The sequence below is a fragment of the Protopterus annectens genome, chromosome 2.part2 (assembly GCF_019279795.1).
Source record: "Protopterus annectens isolate FY-2018-M chromosome 2.part2, PAN1.0, whole genome shotgun sequence".
NCBI classification, from domain to species: Eukaryota; Metazoa; Chordata; order Ceratodontiformes; family Protopteridae; genus Protopterus; species Protopterus annectens.
In genome coordinates, this window is record NC_056730.1 from 8,595,502 (window position 1) to 8,612,078 (window position 16,577).

The 16,577-nt window shown below is 41.2% G+C and overlaps 1 protein-coding gene across 4 annotated transcripts in view; it reads left to right on the forward strand.

The window, feature by feature from the left end:
• PDE8B (phosphodiesterase 8B) overlaps positions 1–16,577 on the forward strand; it is a 2,824,882-nt gene that overhangs the window by 2,662,664 nt on the left and 145,641 nt on the right. For all 4 annotated transcript variants that reach the window (XM_044063695.1, XM_044063696.1, XM_044063693.1 and 1 more), the window contains one exon: positions 3,483–3,681. In XM_044063695.1, the coding sequence (XP_043919630.1) occupies positions 3,483–3,681 (199 nt within the window). The remainder of the gene's footprint in view (positions 1–3,482; positions 3,682–16,577) is intronic.

Sequence of the window (16,577 nt, forward strand, 5' to 3'; positions counted from 1 at the left end):
ATTGAACAGTAGTTTTAGGTTTGGGTTTAGCTCTTCTTGGAGTTCATGTAGGACACAGCCCGGGACACCATCTGGACCCATTGATGCTGTGTTTTTTGCTTTGGAGAGGGCGGCTGTTACCTGAGCATCTGAGATGTCAGGGGGGCAGCACTCTGCTGGGATAGATATTTGTCCTTTTGGTGGGGAGGGGAAGGAGAAGTTTGCGCTGAACCTGTCAGCTAGGATGTTGGCAATGTCTGTGGGTTCGGTGTATTTTTTGTCATTTTGGACTAATTCTGAGCATATCTGGGAATTCCCACCCAGGTTCCATACATAAGTAAAGAAAGCCTTGTGATTATCCTTAGTGTCCTGTGCAATATTTCTCTCGAAGCTGGCCTTAGACGATTTTATGAGTGCCTGTAGTTTTTTGCTAATACTGATCAGAGATGCCTTCCCTTTTTGGGATTTTGCTCTATCATGTAGTAGCTTCCTCCTTCATTTGTATAGTTTGTTTATGCCTGGGGTCCACCAGACAGGACGTCTGCCTTTGGAGGATTGGGTCTTTGTTTTGTTTGGGATTGCATGATCCATGCATTCCTGAAGGTGTTCATAGAATGCGTTTATAAAGGATTCTGCGGTCTGGGCCATATTTTCCACAGGCCCGGGGCTTTGAAGGATTCCACCTCGGTTTTGAGGAGTGTGAAATTTGCTTTAGAGAAGTTTTTCACTGTGGTTTTCTGGACAGGGGTCGGGATGTGAATATCCAGTGAGATTAGTTTATGGTCTGATCTTACCAGTGAGGGATACACTTCTGGTCTGGAGCATAGAGTCCCCATGTTGGTGATGATCAGGTCCAGTATGTTTTCCCCTCTTGTGGGAGTGGTAACAAGTTGTTCCATAGCATTTGAGTTTATAAATTCTAGGAACCTTTGGGCTAGGGTGTTGGAGCTAGAGTAATGCTCCCAGTCTATGTTTGGGTAGTTGAAGTCACCCAATATAATGGTGTTTGGAGAGACCTTCATATTTTCCAGTGTTCGCAGGAAGGCCGAGTGGGGTTCCTGAGTTTGGGAGGGTGGTCTGTAGCAGGCTATAAACTGGAAGGCAGTTTTACCCACTGTTAGTTGCATATGGATAGTCTCTGATGCTTTGTGCTGTGCCACCAACCTGGAGGTGTGGGTATCTTTGACGAATATAGATACTCCCCCTCCTTTTGTGGTTCGGTCCAAGTTTTGGGGCTGAAAAGCATGGTATGAGGTATAACCTGGTAGTGCTAGGGTGCTCTTGGGAGCCTTGAACCAGGTTTCTGTTACTGCACAGATATCGATGTTCTCCATGCTAAGGAGAGTTTTGAGTGTGTGCATCTTGAGGTTTAGAATTCTGGCGTTGAGTAGCATTACTCTTAGTTTCTTATCCCTTGTGATACCTATGGAGTTGGGTTTGTCTTTTGAGCCTTGCCTAAAAAAGGCACTATGGGGGTAGCAAGAGCCTTTGCCAATATCCGAAAGCCCAGGGGTGACAGGTGCAAGCCGTCCCTAGCGAAGCTGACAGGCATTGGATCCCCTTTGAATGACACCAATACTTAAGCCAATTGTTGAAATTGATCATCTTGTCTTCATATTGCGGCATCATTCTTGGTGAGGGTAAGATGCTACTCAAGGTCAGGGTCATACCAGCCTGGACTACATGCTCAGAGAGCTCCTCTATGTCTCTTTTCATGTAGTCCAGGCAGGTACGTCTCAGGTCATTCACACCAGCATGGACAATGACTGAGTCATATTTGTACTTGCCTTGGAGTGACCTGAGTGCTTGTGTTATGTGGCAGATCCTAGCGCCTGACAGGCAGCTCACCGTGACCTTCTCCTTGTTCAGCCTGGTGAGCAGGACGTCAGTGTGCCTGATGATAGAGTCACCTATTACAAGTGTATCAGGTGTGTTGTTTAGCCTTAAGGGCTGTGACTGTTCAGCACACTGGCTTTGTGAGATATGTGTTGCACGTGTTTTGTTTTGGGGTAGCGGTTGCTTGGGTGTCTGCTTTGGAGGTCTCTGCTGCTTAGGCAGATTTTTATTTAGAGCCTCCGAGTATGTTTTTGTGTTTTTATGTGTTTGGTTTGCTGTCATGGTAGGTCTATGTGAGACTGGAATTGTAGTGAGTGTGGTTTCCTTCTCCTCCTGACTGGTTACGCCATTACTGAGTTGAGAGAGCTTAGCCTCCAGTTTGGCTATATGGTTGCATCTCTCACATGTGTTGGAATTTGTTGGGAGGAGGAATGTGATATCTTAAACCTGTGAAAATGGAGGCCCATAGGGTCTATGCAAATGACCCCTTAAAGACATCAAGCATTTCAGCTTCATGGCTTCTGAATGGCCTTGACTTTTTTACTTTTTAAGTCTGTATGATTACACTGAGGCCAGTAAAGCCACACACCCACTAATTGTAAACATGAAGAAAACATGCTGTACTGCTTTAATCAATTTTTGCAGAATATGTGAAACAAAGAAGCATCTTTCAAAGATATGTAAAACTAAAGGTAAGCATATTCAATGGAATGTACATATTGTTGAATAGAAACATGTGAATGAACAATGTACTGGTGCTATTAAAGTGAAAACGGTACAATGAAGTCAGAAAAGGCATTAAACACATTGAGAAAAGAGTACAAGTAAACTGTCAGCAGGAAATGATGAGAATTAATAAAAATTTAAAACGTTCATTTCAACTCGACACAGGTTGAGCATGTAGAATTTGTCAGAAGGTACTTTTGAAGCATTGGGGCTCAATGGCACAGAAAGGGGAGCTGTGTAGACATTGAAAACATACTCAGGGAGCTAAGTAAAGCCACTTGAGCAACATATTTTAATTCCTAATAGTCTTGGTGATTTTAATTTTGAAAAACTAAAAATGGAGAACTGAATTTGTAGTGTGAAAGCACAGACTGAACGTATACAGCAGCATTCACATAGCTGCAAGTACATCTTGAATAGTGTACAGAAGCCTAACAGTGATATTTTTCATGATTATGTCAGTTTCTATAGTACAGTTTTTATAAACTGCTACCAATACCCTGTAGTTTATATTTCAGGGATGTTACAACTCATCAGTTCCTTGCTTACAGTGAGTAGCATTCTAGATGTTACTATCAATAACTGGCAGAAATGAAAACATCTGCTCACCAAATAAAAAGTACAGTTTCAGTGTGGTTCCTTGTTGCAACCTACCTTCAGTGCAGTGGCATGATTTTAATTTCCAGTTACTTACAAGTATTTCCTAAACAGTAAACAGTACAGCTATGTTTTATTTTATGGCGAATGTAATATGACAGACTATAAAACAACCAAAAATGATAATAAATATTGAGTTTATGTACTGTGCAATGGAAAGAAAACTACATACTTATAAATCCCATAATGACTATTACAAAATCACCACACAGATGACAAAGTAAATGTATAATATAGTTAATTTCTCCTGTCGCAGAAGTTATCACAATGTTGTTCTTGTGCAGGCCACTAGTTTACCTCGGTCTGAAGATCTTTGCTCGCTTTGGAGTTTGTGAATTTCTGGACTGCTCAGAGGCAGCACTTCGATCTTGGCTCCAAGTTATTGAAGCAAATTACCATGCATCAAACTCATACCATAATTCCACCCACGCAGCAGATGTCCTGCATGCCACAGCATACTTCCTTCGACAAGAACGTGTAAAGGTACAATCTCTTAAATATTAATTTTTTTTCTCAAATGTGCTAATGGTATTGCTGTAAAGCTATATGTGGATTAGGATTTCAATTTGTATTGCTCATATTTATTGCTGCAGACATTCTGTTGTGCTGAGACATTTGCACCTGAAATAAGATGTCAATGGTCTGTGCCATTTCCTTACCTGAAGTGTAAAAGATAAGTGGAAGAGTCCTGAATGCTATCATCCAGATGGCTGGGAGAGATTTTGCTGGAGAATTTCTGCTGAGACCACCCTTGTTTAGTGCCCACTTTTGAAAGCCACAAATTTGTAGTTAAAAATACAGTAACCATGAAATAAAGCACTCTAGAGACCTCAGTCTTGGTTGCAGTTACTCAGTTCTTTTTATTGTAGGATGGATAAGTGCTGCTGTGCATATAAGTATTTCAACCAAGTGCTGTTATATTTATATATGTTGTATACAAAACGTGGACAGTGAGGAACAGGGAGCCATCTCTGGTTGGAGGAGCTGGGGGGGTGCTAATGGGGCACCTCCCCAGACTTAATGTGAGGGCAGTTCTAATGGAGTGCCTCTACATACTTAGTGATTGTATGATGGATGCCAAATCCAGGGGTGCACTCCCATGTTAATCTACCTTCCCCTCAGATCCAGTTCATGTAACATTCTAATTAAGAATTGAGGTCCATTTCTGAGACTTGAACCAAATCTACAGTACATAGATTCAAAATCCAAATAAATCTGACAAGTTGATCAGTTAAACTTAAAGTCACTGTCCTTTTTTGCCATGAGCACTGTTCTGTGATACTTTCACTTTTGAGCTTCTTCAAAACCATCCTTTGAGTTTTGAGAATGTGGGACCAAAATCTTAAAAACAGTTTAATCTAGTGTTAATTAGGTATATTTAAATTATAAAAATAATACCATGTGTCATTGAAATGCCAGTGAAAACTCACATTGTGTTACCTCCCACTTTTACAGGATGTTTGGCTTGTGATATAAGCAGGTCTGTGTAGAGGGGGTGGGAGGCAGCTGGATTCAAACCAGCTTTTAACAGTGTCTTCTGCTACTTCCAATTAATGGGACATCCTTGTACTGACTGTCCAGCATTCCAGCACTCCACAGGTTCAAGCATTAGCCCATGTTTGAGTAATTCCATATGTTACATCACTGTTAGCAGTCATCTTGTAAGTTTAAATAAATTAAAAATAAAAAGTCTGAAGTCAAATACCAAAGAAATTGCCATTGTGTTCCTCTCCACTTTTACGGAAGGTTTGGCATGTGTTGTAAGGTGACCTGCATAGAGGGGGTAGGAGGGCTATAAGAGCAGTTGAAATGAATCCAGGTTATAATGCTACCATTTTTAATCTTCAAATAAAACATACACCCTGGTACTAACTGTCCAGCATTCAGTCCAAATAAAAATATATATCCCATGAAATGCATTGAATCTAAAATACCAAAGAAATCCCTATTGTGTTACTTTCACTTTTACAGGAGGTTTGGTGCATATTGTGAGCTGATCTGTATAGATGGTGGTGGGAAGAAAGCAGTTGATCTCAAAACAGGTTATAAGAATATCTGCTATCCCATTTAACCTTCTGATGAACCAAGCACCCTGTAACTAATTGTCCAGCAATCCTGCACTCCATGAGGCAAAGAAGTAGCCTGTGTTTGCTTGTCTGACTACCCCTTTCTGTAGTGTACCCATGTGTTACTCTTTAACAACCCTGCATCTACAAATCAGCTCCATCCCCATGGTGTCCATCCTCGTGGCAGAATGGAGGGCCCACCACCTTCAACATCCAAGATGAAACACTCCTGCAGGGGGGACAAAGCCCACCCTCAAGCCACAAAATGTAATGCAGACAGCCACAGAGCCTAAAGTTGCTCTAGCTCTCCTTAGCCTAAGAAGCATGAACCAGGGTGCATATCAATCCTGTCCTCAAAGGTGGGAATACTGTGGGATCAAAGTGCCAATGCCAATTGCAGACATTTACCAACATCATGGGAAGACCCTTGGTAAGTGGCAAGGCCCTCCGTTGCACATGGAGGAGCAATGAGGAAGATTCTGTACCTAGGTTGAGTTGTAACTAAAGAAAGAGGATGTTAGCTGGCCTCAAATGTGGTCCAACATTGTGGCTGTTATCATTTACTAATACTTTAGTTAAAAAATTAAGATTGCACATAACCTGTGGATTTAAAGAAACCACCATTTTCAGTAGAATCTTAAAATTCAAGAAAGCCACAAGACTCTTTATCAGTGAGAGGATAACCAGCACTGATATACCCAATATATCGCCAAGGACCATAAAACATCTCTAGGTCAACCAGCCCCCTGTTGCATAGGTTACTGATGTTTACTCAACCTTCAGTCACTGGGAAGGTGAATATCCTGAGGCCAATGAGGAAATCCTTAGAATCATGAAATGGGGTAGTATGCTGTTCAGCCTATTAATGTACTGGGGTCCAAGTTATCATTCAGCTGTGCTATCCTCCACGCCAAAATAAATCCTAGAGAGGAATCCTGACAGGTTACAGGTTTGCATGCTTCCTATCTTAGTAGGGATCTTAGCTCACAGTCTTGCCAGGACATAGTTTGGAAGCCCAAAAAATATAAATGAATCAGAGTGGAAGGGATTATATATCATGTTAGGAAAAGCTGTATATCATGTTTGGAAAAAGTAATAAATAATAAGTACATTCATGCCTGCCCCAAAGTTGAGTGTGACCCAGACCTCCAGTGTAAAGGCGGAGGACCCAGGAATCAAACTTCAACATATATCTATATCCTGTTGAAAAAATGACTGGAAAAATGTCCTCTGCCAACTACCATACCTAATATGGAGGAATCTCTCAGAGCTATATTTTTAAATTGTGGGAATCCAGTCATTGCCATTTTGAGAAGGATTCTTCACTCCTAAAGTCAGAAGTTGTGGGGTCTGTGGCCGCTGTTTCCTAGAAGTGGTGCATATTGTGATGTGGTCTTTCCCTAACTCCACATTGCGGATCAGAGGCTCCTAATGAAAGGAGTGTTTCCTTTATGGCTTTGGTAGATAAGTCCAAGGAGCTGTGGGCATCAGTGTTTTCTGGAAAAGTTAGCATTGTTCTTTCAATTCTTAGTAGGAATCTAAATGCAGGTACCACCCAAGTTAATAGCATTGTGCTCTACTGTTTTGAGGAACCCAAGTGAAGTCTGGTTAGAGATCTAAGTTTTGTCAATCAAAGGGATGAATGACTAGTTATTAAAAAATAAGGGTAGGAGTAGGCCCATTTTTACCTAATAGTGGGACGCCCCCAGCCAAGTAATGTAGAATCAACCACCAGTGGATGAAGGTATTACCAAGAGTGTACTGCTGTAATGCTGGAGCGATAGTCTCATGCACATTATCAGAAAGCCATGAAAATAATGTGCATTGCCGTTTGTATCAAGGAATGCTATTTGATCGTTTACAATGGCCCAGAAGGTGATCTGCGGTGGTGGTGCTGCGATAGCGTTGTCACCGCATAGCAAGACGTTGTCCCATTTGATTCTCAGCTAGAGCATCTTCTGTGTGGAGGAATACGTGAATGGGGCGTACCTTCGTTGAAGGTTGTGCATCAGGGCTGGTAACCCAGTACATAAAAATCCACTACCAATCATTAGCGGACCGGACTTCCGCTGTGGCAACCCCTAACCGGGAAATGCCGAAAGACACAAACAAACAAACAATGGCCCAGAAGGTGACAGCGTTAGACAGCTAACATTTATATGGTCTAGAAAGCTCACTGGTACCCCAAATGAATAGCTGGAAATAAGCCAGGGAATTTAGACCAAAGCTACAAAATTCAGATCCAAGATAAATGAAAAATAAATTAAATTCAAACTTAAAAGTTAAATTATAATTGGAATGCCCCAGATCGCTATGGATATGCTTAAACTTTTCAGTGAAAATATAACCAGCTGATTACAGTGAAGAGAATCACCAGGAGGTAAAACTTCATTTGCAAGATATAATGTTTTTCTGGAGCAAAAACCAAGACCTACACCATTCAGCAGGAAGTGAAAGTGGCCCCCAGGGATGGAAAGACATAAATAATATTGTAGCCTGCACCCAGCCCTATAATATCCTAAGGTATTGAACTAAAGTATGCTTCTTACATCTAGGCGACTGTTTTAAAACACTGTCAATGAAGACTGAGATAACGTGAGAATAATAGTATAAGCATTCCGTGGATTTAAAATGGTAACAGGAGACAGTTAAGTCATATTGGAAGTATATGACTGAACCAAAGGATTGTTATACAGAAATGTCATATCCAGACCAATAGGTATACCAATAGAATTTAGAGGAAAATATCTTAAGCATTCACACTTGACTTAGATAATGTGAGAATTATAGTATTAGTGTGCCCTGGATTTAAAAAGGTAACGGTGATTAATAAACTATTCTGGAAATATATAAGTGAAGCACGGGATATATTTTACAAGAATATATGCAAACAGATAGGTATACCAACAGAATCTCATGGAAAACTGGTCCTACACGCTAACAACTAGAAGGATGGATCGGAAGAAGCACAAAAGCAAAAGCATCACAGAACAATATGCATGGCAGAAAGACAGTGAGTTCAATTTTAAATGCTTAACTTGTAAAGTTTATTTGGATTTTGCATCTGTGTAGTATAGATTTGATTCAAGTCTCTGAAGCAGACTTTCAGTTCTTAATTAGAATGTGGAAAGCAGAGCAACATGGTAACCCCCCCACCCCCCCACCCCCGGGTTTGGCATCCATTATCCAATCATTAAGCCTAGAGAAGCACACTCTTATTACTGCCTGACAAATCTTCCATGTTCCTCCCCACCCACTCTTTTGTTATACAACTTGTATAAATGTAACAATAATACCCCACTTTTGATGGGTCTGAACCTCAGTCATATTTTCAACTTTGTTTTTGTATCAACCCATTGAGTTCTGGTCCATTAGAAATGCACACACACGCATATCTCTCACTCTCTCTCTCTCTCTCTCTGTATATATATATATATATATATATATATATATATATATATATATAGATATATAGATATATATATACACACACACACACACACACATTATATATATATATATATATATATATATATATATATATATATATATATATATATATATATATATATAGGTGATTTCAACTACCCTGCCATTAATTTGGAAAACTACTCAGGTACCAACACCTTTGCCCAACGGTTCTTGGAATTCATAAATTTCAACACCTTGGATCAACTAATCCATAGTCCCACCAGGGGTTCAGATATCCTAGACCTGGTCATTACCAACATGGGAGATCGATGTTCCACACCAGTGGTCACCCCCTCATTGGCCAGGCCTGACCATAAGCTAATCACCCTTGATGTCCACATCCCACCCACACCCCCCAGTAGTGAAACCTCCATAAAAAACTTCTCCAAAGCCAGCTTCATGCTACTCAAGTCAGAAGTGACAAATTTCATGACACCCATGCAGACGGGAACTGAAAGTTCAACTGCTGAATCCTACACTAAGGCACTGTACGAGCACATCCACTCGTGCATGAATTGTGCCATTCCTAATAGAACCAAGACGCTCTCCTCCAAAAAAAGGAAGCCAATCTGGTGGTCCCCTGCCATAAACAAACTACACAACAGAAGGAAAAAACTGCTGCAGAAAAGAGGAAAATCCCAGGATGCAAAATACTCCCTTACCAGCCTCAGTAAGAAGCTGAGATCCCTCATAAAACCCTCCAAAGCTAGTTACGAAAATAAAATTGCCAAAGATTCCAAAGACAACCACAAGGCATTCTATAGTTATGTCAAGAATTCAAAAAGCAATGCTCAGATCTGCTATGAGCTACAACAGAATGGCATTAAATATGCTAATCCCAAGGATATTGCCAATATCCTGGCAGATTGATTCAGTGCCAACTTCACCCCCCTCTCACCCCCTAAAGGGCCCATCTCAATAACAAAATATTGCCAAATTCCGGTAATCACGGCCACATAGGTAAAAAACGCACTCTCCAAAGCTAAGAATACAACATCCTTGGGACCAGACGACATCCCAGGCTGTGCAGTACATGAACTACAAAATGAACTGTTACCTCACCTAAGTGTCATGTTTAATCATAGCCTCACCTCAGGCTTCGTGCCCAATCAGTGGTGCACAGCTACAGTTATCCCACTCCAAAAGGAGGGATCCACCTTGGCTGATGAGCCTGATCTGCAAATCCATGGAATGCATTATCATGGAACTTATAAACAAAGACATTGGCAACCTTCAAACACTGGACCCTACCCAGTTTGGCTTCATAAAAGGACGATCTTGTCCCCTCAACTTGATTGACTTCTTCAAATTAGTCTCGAGAGCCGTGGACAAGGGCAAGGCAGTCCACACAGCCTATCTGGACCTCACCAAGGCCATTGACACCATCCCCCACTCTGGAATCATAGATACATTTCCTAAGCTGGGCATTAACCCCTACGTCACTCGATGGGTTGCTAACTGGCTTACTGACAGAACCCACACTGTAAAAGTAGCCGACTCAAAATCCAGCTGCAGAAAAATGACAAGTGGACTTCCTCAGGGTTCAGTCCTGGGACCGCTCTTGTTTGGCATCTACTTCTCTGAAGTACAGGCCAGCACTAAGGGACTCTGGCACAAAGTTTGTAGATGACTGCAAACTGGGAGTCATTACTGAATCCCTAAATGATGTGGACATTCTACAAAAGGGCCTTACGGAAACAGATGCATGGTGCCAGAGCCATGGGCTCAAGCTCAATGGCAAGAAATGTATAGTTATCCCGTTTGGGAAAAAACATGTACCCATGAATTACCACATAAGTGGCAGTGCACTAAACACCGAAAGTGTGATAAGGGACTTAGGGACACAGGTGGACAGTGTTCTCACCTTCGATAACCACATTGCCACAACAGTCAGGAAATCCTTCTATGTGGCACATCTCATCACTAAGGGCTTTTCATCCAGAAAAAAGGAGGTCATTGTCCCACTATACTCATCCCTCATTAGACCCATTACAGAGTACAACACCCCATTTGGTATGTACCTCACCAGACATCTGCAACAACTAGAAAGGCCACAGAAATACCTCACTAAAAGTATCACAAGCCTAAAGCAGATGCCCTATGCTGACCGTCTACAAAAACTCCAGCTATACTCTGTTACATATCACCTACTCAGAGACGATCTCTGCTTAACATACAAAGCCATGTCAAACCCAGAGTTGTTGGACATGCTACACTTAAAGAAATCCAAATCCCTCAGAGCCACACACTCCAGGGATCTAAACTTGGTCATCACAATGAACAAAACATGCTGGAGGGATAGGTTCCTGTCCCAAGGACTCCCCATACTCTGGAATAGACTGCCCATACATGTCAAGCTGAGCACCACTTTGGCCCTCTTCAAAAGTAACCTTGACGATTGGATGGGAGATAGGAAATTCACCCTGGGGATCACGTCAGTCACCCTGCTAGACAGGGGAGCAGGGAAGTAAAATTTCTGGGAAGAAATTGTTATGGCTAGGTTTGTATAGGCCCTAGGGCTAATAGCTTAGTACCAACCTATGATCCTATATATATATATATATAAATAAATAAATAAATATATATATATATATATATATATATATATATATATATGTGTTTACTATTAAAATGTCAAAGTTTAGAATAAAAACGGTACTTAACAGTGCCAAAGTACACATGACCTAATGGCCCTAATGTCGAAAATCAGCTGTTAATGCCGAAAATGTCAACAACGACATTTTATAACAACAGTGTCACCCTTGCCATAACTCCCTAACCCCTACACCTAACATCCCGTTTATGCAGGGGGGCAAGCCCCCTGCACCCCCTTGTTGGGGGCTGCACCCCCCCACACATCCCCTAACTAATATACACATATATATATATATATATATATATATATATATATATATATATATATATATATATATATATATATCCATATAGATACTGTAGATACATATACACATAGCTATTTCCCACCTTTAATGTGACCTATAACCTGTATAATTCAATTGAAAAACAAACAAATCTGTTAGGGATAAAAATATAAAAAATAAAAAATATACAATAAACTGGTTACATAAGTGTGCACACCCTTAAACTAATACTTTGTTGAAGCACCTTTTGCTTTAATTACAGCATTCAGTCTTCTTGGGTACACACCTGTTAGCAATTAAAAAGACTGATTAACCCCAAATAAAGTTCAGCTCTCCTAGTAGGATTTTCTTGACATTTACTCAGTTGCCTGGTACAGCAAAAGCCATGGTTCGCAGACAGCTTACAAAGCATCAAAGGGATCTTATTGTTGAAAGGTATCAGTCAGAAGAAGGGTACAAAAAAATTTCCACAGCATTGGATATACACAGTGAAGACAGTCATCAAAAAGTGGAGAAAATATGAAACAGTGATGTTGCAAAGAACTGGGCGTCCCTCCAAAATTGATAAAAAGACAAGATGAAAACTGGTCAGGGTGGCTGCCAAGAGACCTACAGCAACACTGAAGGAGCTGCAGGAATTTCTGGCAATTACTGGTTGTGTGCTACATGTGACAAAAATCTCCCGTATTCTCCATATGTCTGGCCTATGGGGTAGGGTTGCAAGATGGAAGCCTTTTCTTACACAGAAAAATATCCAGGCCCTGCTAAAATTTGCAAAACAATACATCAGCTCTCCCAAAAGCATGTGGAACAATGTGTTATGGTCTGATGAGACAAAGGTTGAACTTTTTGGCCACAATTCCAAAAGATATGTTTGGCGCAAAAACTGCACTTCGCATCACCAAAAGATCACCATCCCCACAGTGAAGCATGGTGGTGGCAGTATCATGCTTTGCTTTTCCTTCAGCTGTAACTAGGCCTTTAGTCAAGGTGGAGGGAATTATGAATAGTTCCAAATACCAGTCACTTTTGGCCCAAAACCTTCAGGTGTCTGCTAGAAAGATGAAAATGAAGAGGAATTTCACCTTTCAACATGACAATGACCCCAAGCATACATCCAAATCAACAAAAGAATGGCTTCACCAGAAGAAAATTAAAGTTTTGGATTGGCCCAGCCAGAGCCCAGATCTAAATCCAATAGAAAATCTGTGGGGTGACCTGAAGGGGGCTGTGCACAAGAGATGACCTCTCAATCTGAAAGATTTGGAACACTTTTGCAAGGAAGAGTGGGCAAATATTGCCAAGTCAAGATGTGCCATGCTGATAGACTCCTTCCCAAGAAGACTGAATGCTGTAATTAAATCAAAAGGTGCATCAATAAAGTAGCAGTTTAAGGGTGTGTGCACTTATGCTGCCACCTTATTTCCACCCTAACACATTTGTTTGTTTTTCAATTGAATTGTACAGGTTATAGGTCACATTAAAGGTGGGAAAGTTTTGAAGTTATGTATTGTGGTCTCATTTTTCATATCACAAAAACCGAGCATTTTAACAGGAGCATGTACACTTTTTATATCCACTGTATGTATATGTATATGTGTATATATATATATATATATATATATATATATATATATATATATATATATATATATATATATACACACACACACACACACATATATATATATATATATATATATATATATATATATATATACACATATATATATATATATATATATATATATATATATATATATATACATACACACACACACACACACACACACACACACACAAAATAAGTGGGAGGATTGCTGTGAGACTTAAATGCATCCTATAATCAGTCAACTATGTGAAACAGAGTGATAAAACACTCACAGACAGATGACCAAAGTTCAGGTAGTAGCTCCACACTGGAGAAGATGAGCAGGGGTGTAGAACAGTGTGGACAGTGCCTACTTGCCCATCCTGGGGGGCAGGAATGCAGTCATGTTGGGGACACCCCTTCATTTACATGCTTTTGTGACAATATTAGGGTCTTTGACAAAGAAAGTAATGCCAAATCTATGGTTGGTTACTTAGGGATCTGCCTTCATGTTGGCAGAGGCTAATCCCTTACAACACTGTTGCACCCCCACTTAGGCTGTATAACGCAACTCTTATGGGATTATTAGGAAATATCAAAGAGCCCCCCCACATGAATCATCCAGCACCTCTACCGCTAGTCAAAGTGTCTTTGAAGATTTATTGATGTTTTTTGGTTTAACTATGTTTTTAGTCTAGTTAATCTTAGTGCACAGTTTTAGATTAAGATCCATTTTTGCCAACAATGTTGTTTTCTGCATGTCTAACAGTAACTGTTTTTATATATTTTTTTGTTCCTCAATTTATTTGATTATTCCTAATAATAAATTTCATTTCTTGGCTTGGTTTTGGTGATGGGCAGCATTGGCTCGAAAATGCAATGAGGAGGGAAACACAAGAAAGCAGAACACAGTGATGATCAAGAAAGAGTAGGATGAAGGGGCTGCCAGTGCAGCCCTGATGATCTCTGACATCAGGGGCAGGGACAACATCTGGTAGCTCAATAGTCTGGACGAAGGAGAAGCATGATTCTACAAGCCATGTGAAGAGACTGCCCAGCCACATCAAGCTGCTGTTTCACCTTGGTCCACATCAGCTCCAACACTTTTAGCTCAGTGATCCAGTTGGGCCCCTTTACATCACTCTCAGAAGAAGAGATTTCACCTCCCACACAACTGAAAGATGGCTAATGAACCCAGCAATGAGCCCTTTGGGTTGGTCTTTACTGGGTAGGCTTCACCACTGCAGTGAGCCAGGCCAAGGGAGCAGTGAAACTCAGTGGCCTTTGCAGTGGTACAGGTGATCATGTAGATGAGTAAATTAAATGGACAGAAGAGGAAACATAGAAAACAAACAATAATAGGAGCAGATAAGCTTGTGAAGTACAACGTAATGTTGTATCATAAAACCCAAAGCAGCATCCTATTTTTACCCTGATGCCTGGAGAACCCAGCTTGCCTCTGCTGGCAAGCCATCTGATTAGTCTGTGTCTCCTGTGATATTGCAAACCGGAACACATCAGCAGATGCATCTGCAGATCCATGACAAATTAATTAAAAAAATAGGTGCATGTACAAGGCCTATAAACCACTGCCAAGGTAATAGAAATCAACTTTCAAAAAGCTGCTGGCTCTCCCTGCCTAACATCTTTGCCCCATTGGCAGAGAAGGACTGGGTGACACCTTTGTAGGTTACTGTACTTTTGACAGTATTGCTGTCCAGAGCAAGGGATGCCAGTGTCACTGCTCAGCTCCCTGGCAAGGTGCTGCCATGAATCCACCTTGTACAATAGGGATCCAGTCATGCCCAAAAGGTGATCACTACTGTCTCTATGCAGAAGGTAAAGAAAATCCTGTACTCCTTCTTGCACCAGACTGGAGCTCTTCCAATGCCAGTGCTTGATGAAACCATGGCTGATCTATAGGCATGAAAAATGGATGGTAGCTGTCGAGATCATGTTGTGGACAGCACATGACAGTCATTGATGAACAGCATCGCAGTTTGATCCACACTGACATTGACATGATGGCAATGTCTACCTGTGTAACTAAAGCTCGCATGCATAAAATAATAAAGAGCACCAGTGCAGCCACCACACATTAGCATGGTGTTCACAGGCAGTGCAGCCACCACACATTAGCATGATGTTCACAGGCAGTGCAGCCACCACACATTAGCATGATGTTTACAGGCAGTGCAGCCACTACACATTAGCATGGTGTTCACAGGCAGTGCAGCCACCACACATTAGCATGATGTTCACAGGCACTGCAGCCACCACACATTAGCATGGTGTTCACAGGCAGTGCAGCCACCACACATTAGCATGATGTTCACAGGCAGTAGACTATCTATCCAAGATTTCAGCTTGATGCTAACTAGCTGAAGCATGCCCACCCAAAGCAGCATTGGGCAGTGATGGGCCACTAGTGTGGACACCCTACAGTTTAGCATGATTTCATATTCTCATATACTGTAGCATGGTAGGACATGTTTGTGATTACGCACATGGAGTCAGTTGGCCACACCTTCTAATATTTTCATGGGCCATTACAAGCCCCATAGGGTGTTATAGGACTGATAATGCAATGCTTTATCAACTCACTTAAGAAGCATTTGTGCTTTATCACCTCATCAACATGGCAGTGGTGTTTTGTGGTCCATGTTAGCACAATAAAAAGTGCATGTCACCATTGTGGCATTGAATGTGTTACAGCAAGCAGTTGGAATTTGTATAATTGTGGAATGTAATGGCACTGAGTTGTAGACATCCCAAATGGACATCCCAACTGCAAACAGGAGCTGTGCTCAGGGAGCACGCGTGTGCAAAAGCCATGCATGGGGCTGACACAGAATACTGATTAGGGGGTCGCAGCAGCAGCAGTGGGAAGACTTGGGAACTGACACATTTTATGTGGGTGGAAAATGAAATAGTACTTTTTTTATTTATCCTGTGTTCAGTTAGTTAGTCCGGCGAAGCTAGTGGCCTCTTTTTAGGGGGACCTGAGGTGGTATTTGTACTGCTAAGGCAAATTTGGCCTGGGCAACAAGGACCTTCCCCTACTCTTTTCTATGGGTGCTGTGGGATCATTTACATCCACTTGAGATACCACTAACTAAAGCAGACAGGAGGAACTTGGTTTAACATATCATCTGATGTCTGACACACTCAGGAGTGCTCCACTGTTTTATTTTATTTCTGCAAATAATTCTGATGGTCAGATAGAGCATTTACAGTGTTAGCTGGACAGTTTTGCAAACAACTGGAACTTTAAGTAATAAAATGCTTCTATTGGTAAGCCAGGAAACCAGAGTTCACTGTGTTATTTTTGGGCAGGGGTACTGTAGGAGTAGTCTAAGAGAGAGAACT